Source organism: Coccidioides posadasii, chromosome 1, assembly GCF_018416015.2.
Source record: "Coccidioides posadasii str. Silveira chromosome 1, complete sequence".
In the NCBI taxonomy this organism is placed as follows: domain Eukaryota; kingdom Fungi; phylum Ascomycota; class Eurotiomycetes; order Onygenales; family Onygenaceae; genus Coccidioides; species Coccidioides posadasii.
The window spans coordinates 1,471,520-1,492,024 of record NC_089407.1 but is presented as its reverse complement, the minus strand read 5'-3'; the positions used below and the strand labels follow the sequence as shown (position 1 = coordinate 1,492,024).

Below are 20,505 nucleotides of genomic sequence, written 5' to 3'. Positions count from 1 at the left end.
CGTGCACTAGAGCCTTATCGCATTGTGCGCTCACCGCTTGGCAGCGTTGCGGCAGCCGACAAACAGCGAGAAGGACCTCGTGTACGGAGGAAATGTGATTCTCTCAATAAATTGCAGAACGCGCTCCTTAATAAACTACGAATGTTTCTGGTACATTGAGCTTCTCGTCAATTGTAGCTAATAATTCCCCATAGACTCCAGCCCAACCAACCTGGATACATATGCGAGTTTCCTGCATCTCACCCTGTGCATTCCGATCAATACGCCATTCATATCAAACCGTGGGATAAGCAGAAAGTATTAAAAAAAAAAAAAAAAAAAAAAAAAAAAAAAAAAAAAAAAAAAAGAAAAAAGGAAAAAGGAAAAAAGAAAGAAGGGAGGAAAGAAAAAACAAGAGCAACATGATCAGACTTGGGGGTATTGTGACACGCACACCAAACTCCGGCGAAAAGCAGCCTGTCGACTGACGACATCGGAACTAATATGCCTTTTGCTTTTTCGTCGTCCGAGGCCTGTTCCTTTGAAACGCTTCTTCCGGCGGTTCAGCGTCCTCCGTCCTTCTCTTCTTACCCTTCCCACCTTTCGATGGAGCCACGTATTTTGTCTCAAGATCTGCCAGAAAGTTTGAAGCTCTGCTTTTTTGGCGCTGTTGGATCAATGCCATCAATGACTTTTCGTCATTATCACCCTTGCCCTTTTTCTTCCCGAAGAGCTTGTCCTCAACGCCCAATTCCTTCGCAAGTTCCATGGCTTCCCCGGCTTCCTTCTCCGCCGCTTTGACTCTCTGAGATCTCTTTTTCGCGCTTTCTTTCGAGAATGCCGGCCAATCAGTAACCTCTCCCTTCCGAATCGCCTTCTTGATAATCTTCCGAAATCGCTCATCGTCATCCAATACATTACTCAGCATGACCTCCTCATACACTTTATCTAAATCTCCCTCGTAAGTTTCATAAGCCTCGAGTAGATCTCTCTCCTCCTCTTCGGAACCCTGGTATTCGGCTTTTATCTTCTCGATAGCCTTCCCGTCAACCATGCTAGAGAACTGTTCGCGGTAGAAATCCACCCAATCGAAGTCATCATCTTCGAGGTCCAGGGATTCGGACGTGTTGCCGGTCGTGTCATAACGTCTTCGCCGTCGCTCATCGGAAAGGATGGCGTATGCAAAAGCAATTTCCTGGAACTTCTTATTGGCCTCATCTTTGGATTCGGGAGAAGCCTTGTCTGCGCGGCACAAAGCGGGTAAGGATACGATCTTTATAAAACGCCAGGCATCTTAAAGTGTTTCCAACACAACTGGAGGGTACCAACCTGGATGGTGTCTCAAGGCTTGCTTTCTGTAGGCAGATTTGATCTGGTCTGCGGTTGCTTTTTCTTCCACTCCCAAGACTTCATACGGGTTGATCGAGGATGGGGGTTCCCCCGCGACAAGGTCATCATCTGCAGTGGGCATGGTGTCCTTTATTCTAAGGAGAACCTGAAATTGACAGGTGAGATCGGAACAACGCCTACTTTTGTGTACAGCAATGCTCGCGGCTTGCTTGCCGTGGTCTGGTGTCAAATGGCCGTTCAGCCGGCAATATCACATACAAAACGCGGTCGCGAAAACCAAATTAATTGGAGAACACGCGACAAGCACGTGGAGTATGCACTATCCTTTTTTTTAGAATAGGCAGAAATTGAGTTTCGGATAATATAAATCCCCGGAACTATACTATGTTTGGACTAGCTTGCTTCTCAGCTTCAACATCAGGCCTCAAAGATATATTACAGGGACGTGCGGAATTTGAATGTAGTATCAGCGGATGGAAAAGCATTTGGAGACAGGAAGGTGAAATGAGAATATACTCTTGGCCAAAGGTACTACTCCGTGGACCTACTATAATCCAGTCAATTTCCAAGCTGCCAATCACGTACCTTCCAAGGCCTGACAGCTGCCGGGAGCGGAATATCATCTCCCCGAACTCCACTAAGGTTCCAGGATAGTTACGTCATCTTCACCTCTCAGTTTGCGGCTCTCAACTTGGTCTTCCCATCGACCCGATCAATTTTCGCCCGCTACACGGAGGAATTGCTCTATTGGCCTAAGTAACGGGAAGCCCTTCAATGAGTTAGAATAACGTTGCCCTATTTGGCTCGTCTACCACCAAAAAATGGCCGCTCCTCAACCCTATCACACTACCGAGCTATCAACCCACCTCCACTATCTGACCCAATGCCTCGCCTTAGCAGCATATTCTCCCCCCAAACCCACCAATTTCCGTGTCGGCGCCATACTTCTCCTCAGACGCTATTTCCCGCCGACCTTGGGCACGACCCCAGATCAGCAAACCACTTTTGAGGATAAGATTCTTTCGACGGGATACACCCTTGAGCACCGCGGAAACACACATGCCGAACAATGTTGCCTGTCGAAATACGCTTCTCATCATGGGGTCCCGGAGGAAGATGTAGGCATACCGCTGCAGAAGGAGCGGGGAGATGATCCCAATGCGAAAATTCTCATGTACGTCACCATGGAGCCGTGCGGTAAGAGGCTATCAGGGAATAAACCGTGTGCGGTGAGGATCGTCGAGGCAAGGAATCATGGACGGGCGGGCATTGATAGGGTTTATTTTGGGGTTAAGGAACCAGGAACGTTCGTGGGTCAGTCGCAAGGCTGTAAGATGCTGGATGCGGCGGGAATAGGGTGGGAGCTCGTTGAAGGGATGGAAGATGAGATACTGAAAGTTGCTAAGGCGGGGCATGGTCCAAGGGAGGGTGAAACGAATGTGGACGACATCTCCATTGAAGAACAAAAGAGACAGAAAGAGATGCCAAGGAACCCGAAGAAGAGAATGATGGAGATATGATCAAATTGACATTTCGCCAAAGAGAACAACTTTTCCAGCCAATCTAAAGATAACGCGCCTCTTCCATTGCTTAACCGGTTTCCAATTCGAAAGACCAAGACGAAATCAAAACGCCAGGCACAGCAACGCCAGTATCAACGCCCGTATCACAGGTGAATATCTACGGTGCGTCACGACTCCTCGAGAAGGGAATACGTTATTATTAAAGTTTGCCGAATTACAATTAGAACCGTAACCGGAGTCGCAATCCAGGACGGATCTCGAAGGTTGCGGATCCGCCGGCGATGGCGGAGTCGACGTTGGCGTTGGAGGAGCAACCCACCACTGACCACAATCTTGACCCGCGGGACAGCATTGAGGTATGCCTTGTTGATTGAAGTAGCAAGTCGATGGAGGACGACAGTAAAGATCGGGAAATGCCTTGTTATCGCAAGAAGAATCTATTGATGACAATAATGTTGAGCCCGGGTCTAAAGCCTCAAAGAAATCGGAATAAGCAGGCAGTGCCTGAAGAAAGAGAATAATATTCCACATCGCAACCGAATTCGAAGCCATTATAGCTAGCCAAGAAAGCATGCAATGTTGTCATACCACTACATCAAAAAGGAGGAAAAGCAGGAAGAGGAGACCTAGTTCTGTGCTAGGTAGAAAACCCAAGTATTATATCTCTTTTCGAGTACCATCTCTGGACGGATTTCAAGTAGCCAACTAATATTCCGAAACAAACATACTGCCCCTCTGAAATGGAAGATGGGTGTCAAACGACAAATAAAGGTATTTGCTGTACCCTGAGTATATAAGATCCAAGCAAGCATACTGAGAGCACTCTAGCAAACAAAACCCATTACTACAACGCTGCCCTTAATAGAAATGATCCGACACTTCACCAACTCCGGTAAGGACTGCGCTTTCTAGAGGATCTCCCAGGATCATAGTTTCACCCAGAGTATCATATACGGGCGTGCTTCCTTTATCCATCCCTCCTGACAGAGAGGATCATCACATACTGAAGGGATTTGGAGCTTGGAATTTTTGAATCCACCGCCTTTCGGCTTCTTATTCTATTTTATATCCGGATTGCTATGGATTAGCGGCAGGTAGACCGTAAAACAGCCTTAATTCTCAAACTTTCCTTGGATTTTCTTTGTCCTTTCTATTATTCTTCGTACTCTGTCAATAAGATTTCTCAACTTTCAGCCATCTCTATTGCATCGTCTACCCTGAGCTTGCTGATAGCCGGAAATCAGTCAATCGGTGGGGCTAGGCCACTGCCTGCGATAAAAAAACATCATAGAAATAGCAAGAGCGTAACAAAGGTCCTGGATTCCCGTCCCACATTCATGCTAGAATCCCACGACCTTTAGCTGATTTCCGTGGTCATCTTTCTCCGTTAAGACAAATATAATGTATCCTCGGAGAAAAGGAGCCACCAATTGAGAATCTAACTCGGAAGCCTTAGGGTAAAAGTGGACTCTCGTATTCCCCTTTTTCTTTTCTTTTCTTTTTGGGGGCAACGGTAACGGGCTCAATTCTGACAGGCCGCGATTGAAGAGGACGCAAGAATTTTGTGCAGACACGCAAACTGAGCTAAATTCACGACTAGCGAACCATATCGGTCGTCGACGGACAAAAGGGATTCGATTCTTCGTAGCGGGAAACGAAAGCCGCATCTATTTTGGTCTATTGTCCATACTCCGTACTCCAACCCGTATGCTATGGTCAAAACTCTCGGACACTCCCCGAAATCGCCGTGTTAATTCCCTTAGTTTTGAAGCTTTCCATTAACTCTAAGTTCCTTCTGCCAACGATTCTGTCTCCAGAGCCAGTCTTCGAAATCTGCTTCGTCCAGACCTTGCGGAATTGCCGTCGCAGGTTGCGCCCACTCTTTTGATGAGCCGTATAATCCGTGGCTTGTAGGGCTATCTATCAATCTCTTTAATCTCATGGTCTCTGGGCTATCCTCTCCCTCCAATATAACTCTAACGTCGTGGGCTCGTTGCGCAAAGACTTTCGCTCTCGCTTGATCGCTGTGTGCAATAGAGATCTGTAGTGCGTCGTTGTAGACTCTTGAAATTCTTGAGCCTACAATACCTTCTTCATTAAGCATACGGAGAATGGTATGTGCATCATGAAGACAATCCAGTGGCTTGGACATGATGCGTCTCCCGTTGCCAAGCATGGAGTCAAGCCGCGCCATTTCCTCCAGGCGATTATCTCTTTTCTTGTTTTCTTCTGCGGAAAGAGAGCAAAGCTCGCACTGGCATACAAATCCGAATGCTTCTTCTAAACAAAGCTGCCGCGTGTTGAAGGTTTCTGCGCCGTCGACGTAAGATATCGTGATTTCTTCTCCTTCTTCAATGTCCTTGAACGCATGGATCGTAAGTTTAGACAGGTTATGATTCCACGTGTTCTGAGCATTCTGCTTGCACGAATGGTTAATCCGTGCTGCCCGCGGAAAGATACCACCATCTGCACCCCCAGAGCCGAAAGGGATCGCATTTGTCTTGGTGATACCGATCACGGGGCTGCACTTGCCTTTGTGGGCGTTGTGGAGTGAAAAGAAAGAATGCTGCTGGTCCTTGGAAAGGCTCTTCAACTCCTTAAGAAGAGCTTCTTCCACAGCCTGTATATCCGCTGCAGCTTTGGGTACCGTAAAAAGGGGGGCCTCGGTGAGAATACGCGTGCCCTTAGGAATCCTTGAAGTAGCAACGCAGCCAAAGCCTCTGTCCGGAATGAGCTTGACGGTGTACAATTCACCGTTACTGCCAGTTCCATTTAATTTCTCAACATGATGATTTTTGGAGCTATTTGCTTCTTTCATCACCCTTTGGCCTTCCGCGAAAGCCGAACCTTCGTCGAAACCCATCTTTACAGCTTCTTCTAGTATCAGCGGAAGTGTGCAACCTTTTAAATAAAAGATTTCAGCTCTTCAGTCGGTATATACAAGGATCTGATATGCAACAGGTCTTTCAAATGGGAGTCAGGGATGTTACCAACGCCGCTAGTATCGACGGAGCAGGTCAAGTAGGGTAAGACAGGGAAGATAAAAAGAAAGGGAAAATAAATACTGTAACAAGCATCAAGAATAAGAGCAATCTGATGCCTTTATTAATTAAAAAAAATATGAGTGAAGAGGACGAACTGCAATGAGCTGCGGGTCCGATCTTGCTTTGATATTGTTCTTGGCTCTCCCTTGACACAGGGCAAAAACCAAAAGACCATCGCTGCATTGCGCTCGAATTGAACAAATGGTATTGGCTAGCCATTGAATAGTGAAGATTTTTAGCTGCCAATCTTTCCAGGGAACCTGCCGATAAACAAAGGGTGAGGAAACAGAAAAGCCCTTCAGGCTAATGAAATTTTGCGGTGAAACCCAGATGTTGGCTTGCAACCGCAGTGTATCCTTCTCACTCTTTTTCGTGCAATCATTTTGAGATCCCATATGTTGTCAACTGCTGCTGACACCTATATTAGGTCTTGTTCTGCACTGGCTGCTCTGAAATATGTTTTAATCCATGACCGCAAGCAGGAGCATGAAGATTTGAAGTTCGATTTGAGTTTCAGCTGTTTAGTCACGTGACGAATCTCAAATTCCAATAAATGAGCCCCAGTTTGTTTTCATAATAAGGGACATCCTCGTCCATCGGGTTTGATTGCGAACTTCAACCTTTCCTCCTGACGGCTTCTCCAAGACTAAATGCGCCAATTCCCAGTCTCAGTGGGATCATGAGCGGTAGCCGGACGAGGCACCGTGGCGCAACACATACTTTTCCAGATTTTCACGCGGAACTGGGCATCAAAGAACAGTCCATGGGTCTTTTAAAGGTTCACTTTTTTTCCTTTAATTTATATGAATATATAACGAAGGCAGAGCGGACGACATAGCCCCACTACCAGCTACCTCTTTTCTACCCCCATGTACGGAGTAAGCCCTTGCTAGGTATCCGTGATACTCTTTGAAGCTTTGCTGTTATTCCGGATTTGAAACGATAAGGAGAGGCTTCTTGCGTGTTCTCCTTTTCCGATCCTAACGTCAGAGTGATTGAGACTTCCCTTGCCCGGGGCTGACTGGATGTCGAAAAGTGGCAATTGGTAAAACATGTACGACCTACAAAGGGACCTCAGGTCTATGTCAAAACCTAACCCCTTTATAAGAATAAGCTACACTATCCCTATCACGAATACCTCTGGGTAACGCTCTACGAAAAGAATGTCGAGACAATTTGCGAAGCTAGGAGTATTCCGATGCTGGATAAGAACTCCAACTGAAGCTGTGGGCCTTTGGCCACTACTCACTAGGGGAAACAAAGATTTGAATGGAAGCAATCTTAAAGCAGAGTAATGGTACGGATGTTGGTCGAGGAGCACATATCTGTCCAGCAGGGCAAAAGAAAAGGACTAAGATTCCAGCTAATATGATTCTTTAATGCCTTGAACCTCTCTGTAGTGCATCTGCATTTTTATCCCTTTTTAGGGCTTTGATTCAGAGAGGTGTTGACCCCATTCACTAACAATCATGCCATCCGTTTCACATACATGGTCTTGATTGGTCACATCATCGTTCGAGTTCCTCTGAACCAACCTGTTGGACACACGGGTATCTGCTGAAGACTTGCTCTCCAGTTATTAACGATCAAGACTACCGGTCTCGGAGCATGGGCCAAACTAAATCCTGTTTCCCACTTTTGCTTTTTGCATCTGATTCTTCGCTGAGCAGTTTGAATTGCAGCGCAATCGCAGGTGTGTACAACAGACCGCCACATATCTATAAGAATACTTCCCCGCCGATACCTTCACTTCTTCATTAAGCTCAGCGTTTGGCTAGGCCCGCGAACTCTCGGATCCCTTCGCGTCCTCAGTTCCAAGTTTTCTCCATGAAAATGCAATGCTAACAAATATCGCAGCAGCGGCACTGGCAGCAGGAATGTACTATTGTAACAGTTAGGATAATTGTAAGTTAAGGCTGAAATAGATGGGATTCACTCACAAATATTTTTACCAATGCTTCATTATAAGCGATTTTAATAGGGAGGAGCTGGTCGGGTGGCACGGTTTTAATAAACTCAGTAGCTCCAGCACGGACGATGGCCCGAATATCGGTGTCTGGTGTGTATTTCTCCAGAGCTGCGGGTAGGCGATTCTGGATGACTGACTGGGCGGTTGATATAGAGAGAGACCCAGCTAAATATTGGAATAGGATAATCACAGAAGAGGCGACGCTAATTATAGCTGTGGGTAATTGTTCTTGAGCTGCTATAAATGGCTGCGTCGCCGTTAGTTGATAAGAAAAAAAAAATGCGTTGTTATCGTGTTCTCCCAGAACTGACCATATTCAACGCCATACCACGTCCGAGGCCTCCAAGCACTTGGTACCCGATCCACTGTGCTCTGGGTGTATTGAAGTTGAAAGTAACCATAAGGCCAGGGCCAACTGCGGCAAATATACTCCCCAAGATGGCCCACGGAGGTAGATAATGCAACTTGCGGACTACCAAATTTGAGAAGCTGTGCGGAGAGAGGGGTATTAGAGGGGAAAAAAAAAAAGAAACTTACTGAGTGCCCCGGATAGCATAGAGCCAACAATTTGACTCGCCATTGTTGGTAGCATCATCAAGCCACTGTTGGTTGGGGTTGCTCCCTTTACGGCCTGAAACCACAAGGGAAGAAAGTATCCCACCATGATAGAGGCGCCTCCTTGAAGACCAGAAACGCAAGAGGCAACGAGCACGGTCCTCTGGCGGATAAGGCTCTTGGGAATCAGAGCCTCTTCTCCGCGATAGAGACACCAGACAGTAAACAAACTCAACATGACAACACTACCGCAGAGAAGGCCAATTACTTTGCTTGAGTCCCATGGGTATGTCACCCCACCCCAACTTATGGCGATCAAAAACATAATACAGGGGGGTGCGAAAAGAGTGAAACCAATAAGATCAAGTTTCTGAGGAAGTTTGGCTAGAGTTGATCTTACGAGCGGCTTGGGTGCACTCTCTGGGATCCGAAGTAGCAGTATCGCTAGCATGACGAATGCACCAGGAGGGAGAAAAGCCCAGAAGCCTAGGAAGGGAGTTAGATTGGCCTCATCGCTATTGTTCAATATATAGGAATAGCCGTTCAACTTACACCAGCGCCAGATGGCATGCTCAGACAATGCGCCCCCAATTATTGGACCAAGGAAGCCACCGATAGGGAGCATTGACACTCCAATACTGGTAAGCATTGGGCGAATATTTGGTGGTGCTAACGTAGTCGAGATGACCAAGGCACCATTAAAAATTCCAGCTCCACCGAGACCGGTTACTGCTCTTCCGGCGATTATCATCTTACTCGAGTTTGCAAGGGCACATATCAGGGTGCCCAGTTCAAAGAGGGCCATGAATCCCATGAAAACATGCTACAAGAGTTTCCTCGAGCCAAGCTTGACTCACCAACATGCTTTTAAACTTGGTGCACCCCAGCCTAACAACAATGAATATACACTTTCCCACAGAATGCAACCTAGACACTCTTAAAGGGGAACGAAGGCCTGTAACAGTAGCTGGAGCATGTTCACCTACTATATGGCCTTGTTGTCAGGCTGGAGAGCACCAGGGTAAGCGTGGTTGGTGGTTCAAGTTTAGCACGAGCAGGAATATCAGCCTCTGATACAGTGCACACTCATGGAACAGAAAAATTTCTAGTACCTTTGAGATAAATAATGAGTATATCTTTCCAGAGAGCGGCTGCATCGCACATCTATCATCATCATGGTGAGTCATACCAGATCCTTTTCTCTTGGTGTGGAAGAGAATAGACCTACATTGCAAGGAGAAAAGCCGAACCATACCAGTTAACATCTTTAAAACTATTGAACTGATTTGAGATTGTAGGCACAGCCTATACATGAGAGATTAGTAGACAAGCTCATGAATGATGATTAAAAAAAATTCCAACAAAAATGGTTTCATACCGTTGCGACGATGTTGACATCCAGGCCAGTGAGAAGCATGGCCAATAACAACACAGTGATGACGTTGTACAGCTGGAAGCCCTTAAGATAAGGACATTGAGGCTGCAGCTGTCCATCACCAGGAACAATACTAGGAGCAGTGCCACTGTCAGCGGTATCTGTAGACTCTGGCTCCATCTGGTCTCCCTGACGAGGCTCAGGTATCAAGGATGGGCCTGCGATCACAACAGATGTCGATAAAAGAAAATGAAGAGCTCAGGAGAGTGCCAGGAAGAAAGAAAGCACACGGTCAAGCTTTGTATGTATGAACGCAATGTTTGAGCATAATAACGAGGGGCCTTAGAGAGGGTTAGACAGAGCTGCTTGATGGCATCTTTGGGTAGCACATTGCCAACAATACACAAAGAAGAGAGCTGCGAGGTAACAAGCCCTAATTCACCTGTTTCAGTGAACTAGTGGAATGATGCTGCTGTCAAGTTTTGTCGCAGGTGGTCCTTCGCTGTGTTTCCTATCTGTGGTGGGGTCCAGATCGAAACAATGAACGGTCGCGGCCAGCGAGCCATAGGAGCACAGCGCTTCGGAGTATACATACATACATGAATATGTGTATATGCATGTATATCTTCGTGCTCCGTACACAACGCAGCCCGCGAGGTACAGCACATGGCTGCATATTTCGTCCATAATCAGTTGGCATTGCCGACTTAGGCAATCATAAAAGTACCCGGGTGTCTGCGCATCCCGGTCCCGACACTGGAACATAGATGGGCCGGCCCGATAGTTACGGACTGGTCTGGCAAACGCAAGCAACGAGAAGATGTTGACAACAGAGCACCGGAATCCTATCATGGCGATGGTGTTTTGTCTCTCTTCGTCACCCGGCCAGTGCCTTGCGAGACTCTCAGGGGCAGCGAACTGGAATTTACCCCTGAAAAACGGTGTCGGAAAATATATATTACGGACGGAATAACTATGATCCTGCGCTGAGTCAACTGTCCGAATGTCACCCCGCAAAGCTTCAGGGCGCGGACAAAAGACCCCTCATGCGAGTCGAAAATCTTTTACGTCTTCGCTCGGTGCTCCTTTTCGGCGATTGTCCCTCGTTTTTGGGTCTCTGAAGCACACTGCAGAGTTCACAGGTATGGCGGACTCCAAGCCCGAAATTGTGGTGCCAATCCGCGACGCAGAGAAATCTGCCTCCACCGAGCAGGAGATCAACCCTTGGGACGTTCACGCAGCGCACGATGAGCAGGGAAACATCTTGGCCTTTGACTACGTTGCTATTTCACAGTGGGTCTGAGTTGCGCATTCCGTGGGAGTGCCAATGTACTAACGGGAACAGAAAATGGGCAACCAAACTCATAGACAACGACCTTCTCGAGCGCTTCGAGCGCCTTACCGGCCACAAGCCACACCGTTGGCTAAGGCGCGGCCTCTTTTTCTCGCATCGAGACTTTGACAAGATCCTTGACAAGTACGAGGCCGGTGAGCCCTTCTTCATGTACACCGGCAGAGGACCGTCCAGCGATGCTCTGCATCTAGGCCATACGATTCCCTTCTCTTTTACAAAGTGGTTGCAGGACGTCTTCGATGTCCCCTTAGGTATGTTTAAGCTATTGGAAAGCTGTCTATGTTTCACTGACCCCTTGTACAGTTATCATGCTTACTGGTAAGCTCCACGGAACGAAAGCCACAGTTTCTGAATATTAACTGGGACAAAGACGACGAGAAGGCACTCTTTAAAGATAACCTCACGTTTGAGGACACATACAAGTTCGGGTTACAGAACGCAAAGGATATCATTGCCTGCGGCTTTGATCCGAAGAAAACATTCATCTTCAGTGATCTAGATTACGTCAAAGGCCACATGTTGATGAACGTTTGGGAATTTGCGAAGCTCATAACGTTCAATCAAGTTCGGGGGGCATTTGGATTCAATGAGAGGTGAGCAAGCTCCTTTATCAACTGATTTTGAGGATCTGATGGTCACGATTTTGTCTCGGCCGTCCTATCCCATCCAGTAAAGGTGCCTTTTTCTCTTCATTGCGCTATCCTAACTCTTCGCAGCACCAATATCGGTCGGATAATGTTTCCATCCGTACAGTGGTAAGAGTCGACTTTCCTTATTTGTAAGTATCCACCTGCTAAACCGCCACGACAGTGTAGCGTCGTTCGCGACATCATACCCAGAAATTTGGTCAGATAATCCACCAGCAGATCGGACAAAAGCCATAGCGAAGATCCCCTGCTTAATTCCGATGGCCATTGATCAAGACCCATATTTTCGCCTTGTCCGTGATAATGCTCACCGCATGCGATACCCATCTCCTAAGCCGGCTTTGATCCATTCGAAATTCCTTACTGCACTACAAGGTGCCGGCGGCAAAATGAGCGCCAGCGACCCCAAGTACGATCCCAAAAACTTCCACTATTGTCGGACAATCCATAGCTTACACTTCCACAGTTCTGCAATTTTTATGACAGATACGCCCAACCAAATCAAGGTAAACTCTGCTAAGATTCCCTATGATCACATCGCTGACGTTACATTCAGAATAAAATCAATAAACACGCATTCAGTGGTGGAAGAGACACCATAGAAGAGCACCGCCGGTTAGGAGGAAACCCGGATGTGGATGTGTCCTTTCAATGTAAGGCCCTTTGCCTCCCCGAATAGCTTGCTATACGTCTTAACGACAATTTGTAGATCTTTCATATTTTGAAGAAGACGACGAAAAATTGAAGCAAATAGAGGAAAGCTACAGGAAAGGCGAATTACTTACGGGAGAGCTGAAGAAGATGGCTATCACATTACTACAAGAATACGTCAAGGACTTCCAGGAGCGGAGAAAACAGGTCACGGATGAGGTTCTTAAGCAATATATGACGCCCCGCAAACTGGAATGGAAAGGCAACCCGAACCCAAAACCAAAACCTCAAAAGACAAAAGAAAAGAAAAATGCTAAATAGTTTTTAAATCCTGGAGGCAGCATAGATAGCATTCAATTTCAAGAGATATCCCGCCACATTCTTCCTCTGTCGACTGCTATACTAGCTTCAGACTGTGAATTGGCAATGGTTTTCATCCAGAGCATCTTGAGCGATAGAATGATGGAGAGAATTGGATTCCTAAGAGAACGGCTTGCATGCCTTTCGGGCCAATCTAACCCGTACAGGTTCACGAGCTCCGATTTCAAAGCTACGATTCATTACTATGAACTATGATGCCGTTTGGCCCCCTGCTCCCCTCCCCCTCCCCCTCTCTCCCTCCTCCTCCCAACATACAAAGTGTAGGAGCTTACTCACATGAAAGAGGGATGTCATGGCACATTCCCAGTTACAGAAAGGAAATAAGAAATATCCGCAAAAGCTTCTTCCTGAAGATGATTTCCGGGTAATTGCTAACAATTAAGGCTTTATCAAACATGTGGAGTTGGAGGTTGTAGACTTGCCTGTTTGCTCCTTGTCCGTCTCAATGCCCTCTGATATACAGGGTAGGGATAGGACTTGAAACCGTGGAGGTGCTCTGCATCAGGAAGCATTCCATATTAAACAGCATTCACACAACCAATAGCTCTTGGGTTGTAAAGGCTGCGAGCTGCCTTCATTATCTGGCCAATTTCAACGCAGCAATTAGCTTAGAGAGCCTAGATGTCCTAGCTGGTGTCAGGCTATGCTGCTGTAAAATCCATAGTTGGACATATATCTGTGTACAACATATATGTCTTGTGTTAATTCTTGTGACATCTGGTGGTGAATGGGGGGAGCTATGGATGCAGCAAGCTGCAAAACAGGCCCTTTTACAGCCCACTCCTCTTCAGGAACACAAGTGATCCACAATTTTGTAAGAAACGAGGGGGGAAAAGAATTGGGCAAGTTCATATTCCACTATGCCTCAGCAACTGTTTGGCAATACCTCTTGTGGAATGTTCCTTAAGTGGTATGAGGTGCCGAAGGCGTACTTCGGGTTCATATATGGCTAGATATCAATCCGAGGGTGCGGATTCTTGGGCGTCTTGCGGCGCTGGACTACGGTACAGTTAGGCGAGTTATCCGGCTCATTGCACGCGAGAGTGATCGAAAGCAGCTTCAAGCCTTCGTTGAGTTCAAAACAATGTCTGCGCATCGCAGTTCGTGAGACATCGTTTCAACTTTCAGCAGGCGGTGAGATGGGCATGATCTGTGGTAGAGCTTCTTGTGCCTTCTCCATATCCTAAAGAGGTTCTTGATACCCAGCAATGCTCCTTGCTTTTAGCTGTAGCACTTCATGTTGCAACGCGCCCACATTGCATGAAACTGAAAGTTGCGTTGAGCCTGCGTCAGGTAGCTCAGCTATAAAGCACGTGACTTCTGCCAGGGGCCAACAACCGGCCCGGCATTCAGGCATCAGCAGCGCAGCTTGGACGGGCATCGCGAGAGCGTACATACATTGTCGTCCATGACGTGATGCTCGCGAAGGAGATATGATGATAGCGATCACATGGCAGCCGGATATGTCCCTCGCAATGTCATCTACTACCCGGAATACTGCCACAGAGCAGCTCCCACCTTTTTCACCTGGGTGAAGCTCGGCGTCGCAGATGTCCACCGATTAACGCAACCAAGAGGGTTTGAGGGTAAGATATCACAACTTCCTCAAATCTCCTTAACTCTCTGTTGAATCCAACTATTATTTCCTGAGACTTGTTTTTAACCCGCAATGGGGTCGCCCATATATTTTGTTGTCAAGATTTCCCATCTAACTCTTTCTCATCTGAAGCGTAGGACAGGGAATCTACTTCTACAACAACCTTCCCGTTCAATACATCTGCCTCGCAGGCGTCATCGTTTCGCGCGATGATCACGACCGCCGAACCATCCTCGTCCTCGACGATAGCACAGGCTACACCATCGAAGTGGTCTGCTCCAAAGCACCACCGTCAACATCATCATTGTCATCTGTTTCTGCTCCCGCATCTACAGTCACCAACAGAACCGGATCGTCCCTACCATCACTCCAGAACATTGCGGAGACAGACCCAGGAATCACCCACATAGCATCAAACTCCCGCTCACCCATCGACATCTCCCCGCTCCAACCTGGAGCCGTCGCAAAATTCAAGGGCACAATCACCCGCTTCCGCGGCATGCTCCAGCTACATCTCGAGCGCTACACCCTTCTTGATGATACCAACGCTGAAGTGCGGTTCTGGGAAGAGAAAACGAGGTATTTCGTCCAGGTATTGTCAGTTCCGTGGGTCCTGTCGGCCGAGGAGATGGGGGACCTGCGGGCAGAGCATCTGCGTGAGGAAGAGATGAGACGAAAGAAGAAGAAAGACAAGCAGGCAAGGGAAGAGATGAAACGAAAGAGGAAGAAAGCGAAACAAGCGAAGGAAGATAAGAGACAGAGTAAACCGTTGGAAGAGGAGAGGGATAGGGCGAAGATCGCTAATATGTATGCGAGGGACGATAGGTTGAGACGTAAGTATGCTGAAACGTGTCGAGAGGATAATCAGGTCTTTATGGATGGAAGGGCAAGAAGATGATAGTTATATATCTACTCCGTAGCATCCATGACAACTGTTTCAGACCGTTGCTAGTGAATTCGATGATGGACATGTACTGGAGCTGCAAAGACGCAAATAATCTATGCATCTATGCCATTCTTCATATTAAAGAATCATGTAGTCACATTCAAAAATCGCCTAAAACTGCAACGAACTCCAAGGCCCATTGGTCCATCCATATTCTATCAAACTCCCCGCCCCATCCCCTAACCGGTCCAATTCCCGTCAGATCCCATACCTTCCAGAGGCATTTTTGTCATAAATTCATCATAACATCGTGAAACATTTTCGTCAGATCAGCCAGACAATCATACACACTCGAGAAACTCAGATAGCTTTTCTTTTTGATTCGTCCTCCTTTTGTTTACCCGTTACCCGATAATCACTTTGTAACTGTTCCATTTTATGGTCCGCTTCCTGCATTTTTCCCTCGGTATCATTTATGCCGGCCCATCGCCTTACTTAACGAAAAGCCCAGTGGTCATCATCGTAGAGTGGAGTGTTCCGCCCACCCCTGCCACTGAGCGCACTGGAAGCCCGATAATAGTCCTCTTCGTCCGTATCCCAGCTTCCACGAGAAGGATTGTCGCTTTGGCCTTCTCTATCAAACTCGCGATCGTGCAAATGACCATGTGTTCGTTCACCCTTTCTGCTTCTTCCTCTCGGCTGGCCCATGACTCGTATGTCACTCTCGTCGCGGAATCGAGCTGAAATGGGAGTCTTCACGAAGTCGGTGTCGCGATAATCCTTCGACTCACGTTTGCGCCCAGTAGCGGGACTACGACGTCCGCGGCGACTACCAAACTCACGGTATTTAGCTTGCTCCACAGGGCTGTTCAGGTTTCGCTTCAGCTTATCCTCATATATCCTTCCCGCACCGGGCTGTACTGAATACGGCTTCCTTTCGCGCTCAATAGGGCGGGCTACTGCTGGTGGTGCCGGTGGCGGCGGCGCGGGTGGTTCATCATCATCCTCTTCATCCTCTTCGTCTTCCTCTTCGAATGGAGAACTCAACCTTGGGTCTGATCTTGGCGGTGGAGTGCCAACTGAAGGTGTAACACGGTGCCGCTGGGTGTTGGGCTGCGATTGATCTCTGCTCACCGGCTTTGAGACATCCACATGGCAGTGAGTTAGGATTGAACGTTCCAGGTGCTCTTTCACATTATGGTCGGGAGACTTGGGAAATAGACGCCGAGGAAGCTCCTTTGGGAACCGCTCCTTCGGATCATCTGGGTTGTTAATTGGCATCTCCAGAACGGTTCTCTGAAGTCGCTGGTATTCTTGTTCGGGGTGGGCGACGATCATGAGTCTCATCCAGCGCTCAAACCCACGAGGCGTAAGGCCCGGTATATCAGGCCTTTGATCTAACCTATCCTGGATTAAATGATGCTCCGCTTGGACCTCTCGATAAAGACGCGAAATTGAAGACGTCCCATCATCAAATATATCTAAAGGCCCAGGTTAGCTTTAGCGCCGCGAATTAAGAAAAAAAAAAAAAAAAAAAAGGGTTCATCCGTACCTTTCCATGGATACGGATCAGCCAGTGATTTGGTATCTTCGTAATATTTCTGCATCTTGTCTGGGGTAACAACAAGAGTATTTTCAGGTGGAAAAACTTCTATCTACGCATATTGTCAGCACATATATCCGGGGGTGTCGTTTCGATGCGTGGTATTTACCAGGTGAGCGGCAATTCCGCGCAGGAACTGGCCCAGCCTTGGAGTTGGTAATCCCTCCTTATCAAAAAGCTGTCCCCATATCCGTTCGGCTGGCGTTTCGTCCTGCGTGGTAAGGCGAGAAGGTCTAGGCCGGTGCTCATGCCCGTCAAAGAAAACTCGTGAAATTCGGTCCTGGTCCACAGGACCTTGCGATAAGCCGTGAATATTCTGTGTAAACTGGAGGTTCGAAAATTGGGGAGACTGGCCAGATCCATCTTGTGCCTGTCTGAACGGGGAGGGTGGAGTGTAGACTTTAGTGGTGGTAGTTGGAGATGAATGGGAAATTTCGGATACAGATGGAGTGAACGACGTTATATCAGGGTTCTGAGCAGTTTGGTTCGGCGGTGGACGCGGGATATTAGCTCCAAAATTGAAGCCTTTGAGTTGTTGAATGACGCTGGAAGTGATCTGGGCAATAACCTCGGGCGAGATGTCGAGTTTCGGCTGGAATGCGGGGCCGGTACCCTCTGTGGTAGGTTGGCTATTGCTCTGATAAAATCGCGATGGATCCGGAAATGGCTCTGGGATTCCGGTGGCTGGCGGAGCTGTGATGGGCGGTGGAGGAATAGGAGACTGTGAGTTCGGAGGAGGATGCTGGGGCGGTATTGGCACCCGGGTTCCATCTGACGTGGGTTCATAGTTGCCATGGTACGACGCTTGCAAAATATGATTGTGAAATTGTTGTGAGTTGGCGTATGAATTGGAGCCATTAAAGGCACCCTGCTCGTAGGGCTGAGAGCTACCATAGCCCTCGTAGGCCATGATTGAGCGGTGATCTGATCTTGCCTGTCTCAGTTGGGGTCAACCTGTGAGCTGAGCGGGACGTTGGAATCTCAGCAATCTTCAATTCGAAAACCAATGGATAACCGATGGAAGTGATGAGCTTTCGATGAAGATGGATTTGAGACTCGCCAGGGAGGAAGACAGCATGTCCAGCAGGACGGCTCTGCCAAGTGGGGTCGGGCACGATCATGCGACTCTCGGCCTTCTTGGCTGATTACATCGCATTGCCCGGCTGTGGAGGGAATGCAACGCCCATAGCTCCTGAGAGCACCCCCTTCAATTACACCCAAAAGAGCTGGAAGGACTCCTGCTGTGGCTTTGTCCAGGAATACTCATCAACAACAGGCTATCTTTTGATCCATAGCGTGTGCTCCGCCGTCTGAATCTTCGCCTAGCCCTCAGCTCAATCTTCTCCCGAGAAAAGAAAGCCAGTGGTCGCATGCAAGCCAAGATTTTCATCTCGAGTAATTGTCACACGTCGGATCCTCTCTCTCTAACATGCATCTGGGGATGCGACAGGGCTGCGTCTGAGATCCTCCCAATGTCCAGTCCGGTCCGGCATTTCCGACGTTGGAGCTTTAAAGTATATTATTAACCATGCGGTCTTTCTCTCCCTTGATACAGAATCGCTCCTTTCTTGGAGTGTGATAAACGGGAAGCCTCAGGGTCAAAGTATTAACCTGAGCACCGTTCTTGGATCGAATCGCGGCCAGGTAGTAGCGAAGACGACGCCGACCTTGTGACACGCAGGAAGAGCCCTGTTGTTATCAATGCAGTTAGCACTGCAGGACAAGCTTAAAGTGCTGGAGAATGTCGAGAAGATATCCACATGGTCCTCTTCAAAGTGGACAGCGAAAGTCATCTGTGCGGGCAAGAGGGATGAATGAGGATAACGTACGTTGGTGCTCGAAAGTTTGTTGCACCAAAGTTTGCAGCAAACTGAAGCCTTGAGCTTGTTTTGCAGCAGGCAAAACAAAAGGACATGGGAGATTTGATGAGTTGCTTTGTGAGTTTTATGACGCCCTTGGAAAGCAGATTTCCCAGGGAGATTCAAACTATGGGAGCAGGCATCCTCGACTTGCCAAATGCGAGAATGCCTTTCCGCCCTGCAGCTTGCGCGTTTAGCTAGGATATTGCCTTCTTCACGAAGGGAAGGTCTTAGTTCGATTTCTGCAGCAAATAAAACATTTGGATGGGAGAGTATTAGGCTAACTGGATGGTGGAAGGTGCATGATACACATCCACACATTAATTAGGGTTAGGAGTTTGTGGAGTATCATATAACTTGCAGAAATTGTTCACTTCATGTAGTGTTTGGAAGTGGAGTAAGTGAAATTTGCGATTACATTGTAAAGGTTCATTCCCTCCCATCTCTTGCTGCCGCTGAGTTGATTCATACACACAATCAAAGGCCATTTCAAGATACATAAGACCGTGAGACCAACACCACCGTACTTCCACTATCCTATCTATATAGATGACGGGACGATTCTCATCGCTTGGACTGCTTGTTTAATCAGGTAACCCTCTGAGGAGTGTATATCAATGTAATGGCCACGATCAGCCGGGTCGCCTGAGCCAAATAGCGTCAAGTAAGTCTCCGTTCGTCCGCATAGCCATGCTCTACCTTTGGTGCCGAACGACGTAAACGCGTTCACAAACTTCAGTTCAGGGTGCTTTCCAAGGTACTTCATACAAGTGTTGCACGCTTCAATCTCAGCTTCTTCGAGATCCTGAGACCCTGCATTCAATATCTCTGCCTCGTGGAAGGCGAGAACCACCGATTTAGTACCTTCACCCAGTAAATTCTACTATAATGTCCACCCGTCGACGGCGACATACCTCCGGAGGAGCCACCTGGGAAATCACCCTATCCTTCTCCTCCAAAAAGAAGTGTGTGTTCCACAAATGAGTCCAAACTTTGGCCGAGGCCTGTTCATCTGAAGATCGCTCCTGGGCTCTCTCCCAAAGCGCCATAAGGACACCATCAGTGATGAGTGACATTCTCCTGTAATGGTAAGTTATGATGCTTAAAGTTGTGTTGGCATCCTTCACATATCAGTCAGGTTTCAATTCCGATCAGTTCAGATAAAGGGGAGGGGGTAGCGTTGATTATTGTTGGTAGTTGGGGAAAATATTGATAAGGGGGAATTAATCATCTAGGAACATATGCACTAAAAATATTCACTGCAGACAGCAACATGGGGTGGGTATTGTAGGACTCTCTACTCTGTAGGTAGCAGCCTGTCAGGCTGTTACTATTTCGTCGCCAAAATGCACTATAGGCTTGTCTCTGTGGCTCTGTAGAGCGCAAAAGGAAAACAAAAACGGTCGTTTATAACACGGGGTGATATAACTCTAGAGATTTGGTGGCATTTACGGAGTATTAAATATTATTTTTCAAGCATATCAAGGATGTTACTAAAATTTTTGATCAGTTCGATATTTAAAAAGAAAAGCCGAACGAGGAACCCAGTCAGGATGACCCCGCTCGAGAAGAGGGTGTACGTACGGCTTGTCTGAAGTTGGCTCGAACAGGGAGAGAACGGTCCTTGTTGCAGTCATGCCATCCATGTTTTCCGGCATAAAGAGAGCGCCAAAAAGAAGCCACGTCGTCCAGATACTTGTCTATATATCTGCTTTGGTAAATTAATTTGTGA

At 47.5% G+C, this 20,505-nt stretch overlaps 9 protein-coding genes across 9 annotated transcripts; 3 read left to right on the top strand and 6 right to left on the bottom strand.

Moving 5' to 3' along the window:
- Positions 1-369: 369 nt before the first annotated feature.
- On the bottom strand, positions 370-1,450 carry D8B26_000419 (uncharacterized protein; the record flags this gene model as incomplete). Its single annotated transcript, XM_003071238.2, has 2 exons — positions 370-1,221; positions 1,309-1,450. 2 exons carry the CDS (start codon positions 1,448-1,450, stop codon positions 479-481), a joined length of 885 nt encoding a protein of 294 aa, XP_003071284.2. The 3' UTR covers positions 370-478.
- A 700-nt stretch (positions 1,451-2,150) lies between these two features.
- Positions 2,151-2,849, top strand: D8B26_000418 (uncharacterized protein; the record flags this gene model as incomplete). Its single annotated transcript, XM_003071237.1, has 1 exon — positions 2,151-2,849. One exon carries the CDS (start codon positions 2,151-2,153, stop codon positions 2,847-2,849), a length of 699 nt encoding a protein of 232 aa, XP_003071283.1.
- A 1,343-nt stretch (positions 2,850-4,192) lies between these two features.
- On the bottom strand, positions 4,193-4,519 carry D8B26_000417 (uncharacterized protein; the record flags this gene model as incomplete). Its single annotated transcript, XM_066123225.1, has 1 exon — positions 4,193-4,519. The coding sequence occupies one exon, from the start codon at positions 4,517-4,519 to the stop codon at positions 4,193-4,195; it is 327 nt and encodes a 108-aa protein (XP_065979299.1).
- A 92-nt stretch (positions 4,520-4,611) lies between these two features.
- On the bottom strand, positions 4,612-5,715 carry D8B26_000416 (uncharacterized protein; the record flags this gene model as incomplete). The annotated part of the gene is made up of 1 exon (XM_003071236.2): positions 4,612-5,715. The coding sequence occupies one exon, from the start codon at positions 5,713-5,715 to the stop codon at positions 4,612-4,614; it is 1,104 nt and encodes a 367-aa protein (XP_003071282.1).
- Positions 5,716-6,504: 789 nt separating this feature from the next.
- On the bottom strand, positions 6,505-9,225 carry D8B26_000415 (uncharacterized protein; the record flags this gene model as incomplete). Its single annotated transcript, XM_066123224.1, has 4 exons — positions 6,505-7,778; positions 7,837-8,112; positions 8,177-8,337; positions 8,403-9,225. 4 exons carry the CDS (start codon positions 9,223-9,225, stop codon positions 7,671-7,673), a joined length of 1,368 nt encoding a protein of 455 aa, XP_065979298.1. The 3' UTR covers positions 6,505-7,670.
- A 419-nt stretch (positions 9,226-9,644) lies between these two features.
- Positions 9,645-9,975, bottom strand: D8B26_000414 (uncharacterized protein; the record flags this gene model as incomplete). Its single annotated transcript, XM_066123223.1, has 2 exons — positions 9,645-9,725; positions 9,799-9,975. The coding sequence occupies 2 exons, from the start codon at positions 9,973-9,975 to the stop codon at positions 9,645-9,647; spliced, it is 258 nt and encodes an 85-aa protein (XP_065979297.1).
- Positions 9,976-10,798: 823 nt separating this feature from the next.
- Positions 10,799-12,768, top strand: D8B26_000413 (uncharacterized protein; the record flags this gene model as incomplete). The annotated part of the gene is made up of 9 exons (XM_003071234.2): positions 10,799-11,088; positions 11,141-11,400; positions 11,453-11,467; positions 11,520-11,742; positions 11,866-11,904; positions 11,960-12,205; positions 12,263-12,302; positions 12,353-12,449; positions 12,506-12,768. The coding sequence occupies 9 exons, from the start codon at positions 10,799-10,801 to the stop codon at positions 12,766-12,768; spliced, it is 1,473 nt and encodes a 490-aa protein (XP_003071280.2).
- Positions 12,769-14,207: 1,439 nt separating this feature from the next.
- Positions 14,208-15,436, top strand: D8B26_000412 (uncharacterized protein). The gene is made up of 2 exons (XM_003071233.2): positions 14,208-14,414; positions 14,563-15,436. The coding sequence occupies exons 1-2, from the start codon at positions 14,279-14,281 to the stop codon at positions 15,321-15,323; spliced, it is 897 nt and encodes a 298-aa protein (XP_003071279.1). The 5' UTR covers positions 14,208-14,278; the 3' UTR covers positions 15,324-15,436.
- A 51-nt stretch (positions 15,437-15,487) lies between these two features.
- D8B26_000411 (uncharacterized protein) lies at positions 15,488-17,824 on the bottom strand (the record flags this gene model as incomplete). Its single annotated transcript, XM_003071232.2, has 3 exons — positions 15,488-16,792; positions 16,864-16,966; positions 17,024-17,824. The coding sequence occupies 3 exons, from the start codon at positions 17,822-17,824 to the stop codon at positions 15,807-15,809; spliced, it is 1,890 nt and encodes a 629-aa protein (XP_003071278.1). The 3' UTR covers positions 15,488-15,806.
- Between the last annotated feature and the right edge of the window lie 2,681 nt (positions 17,825-20,505).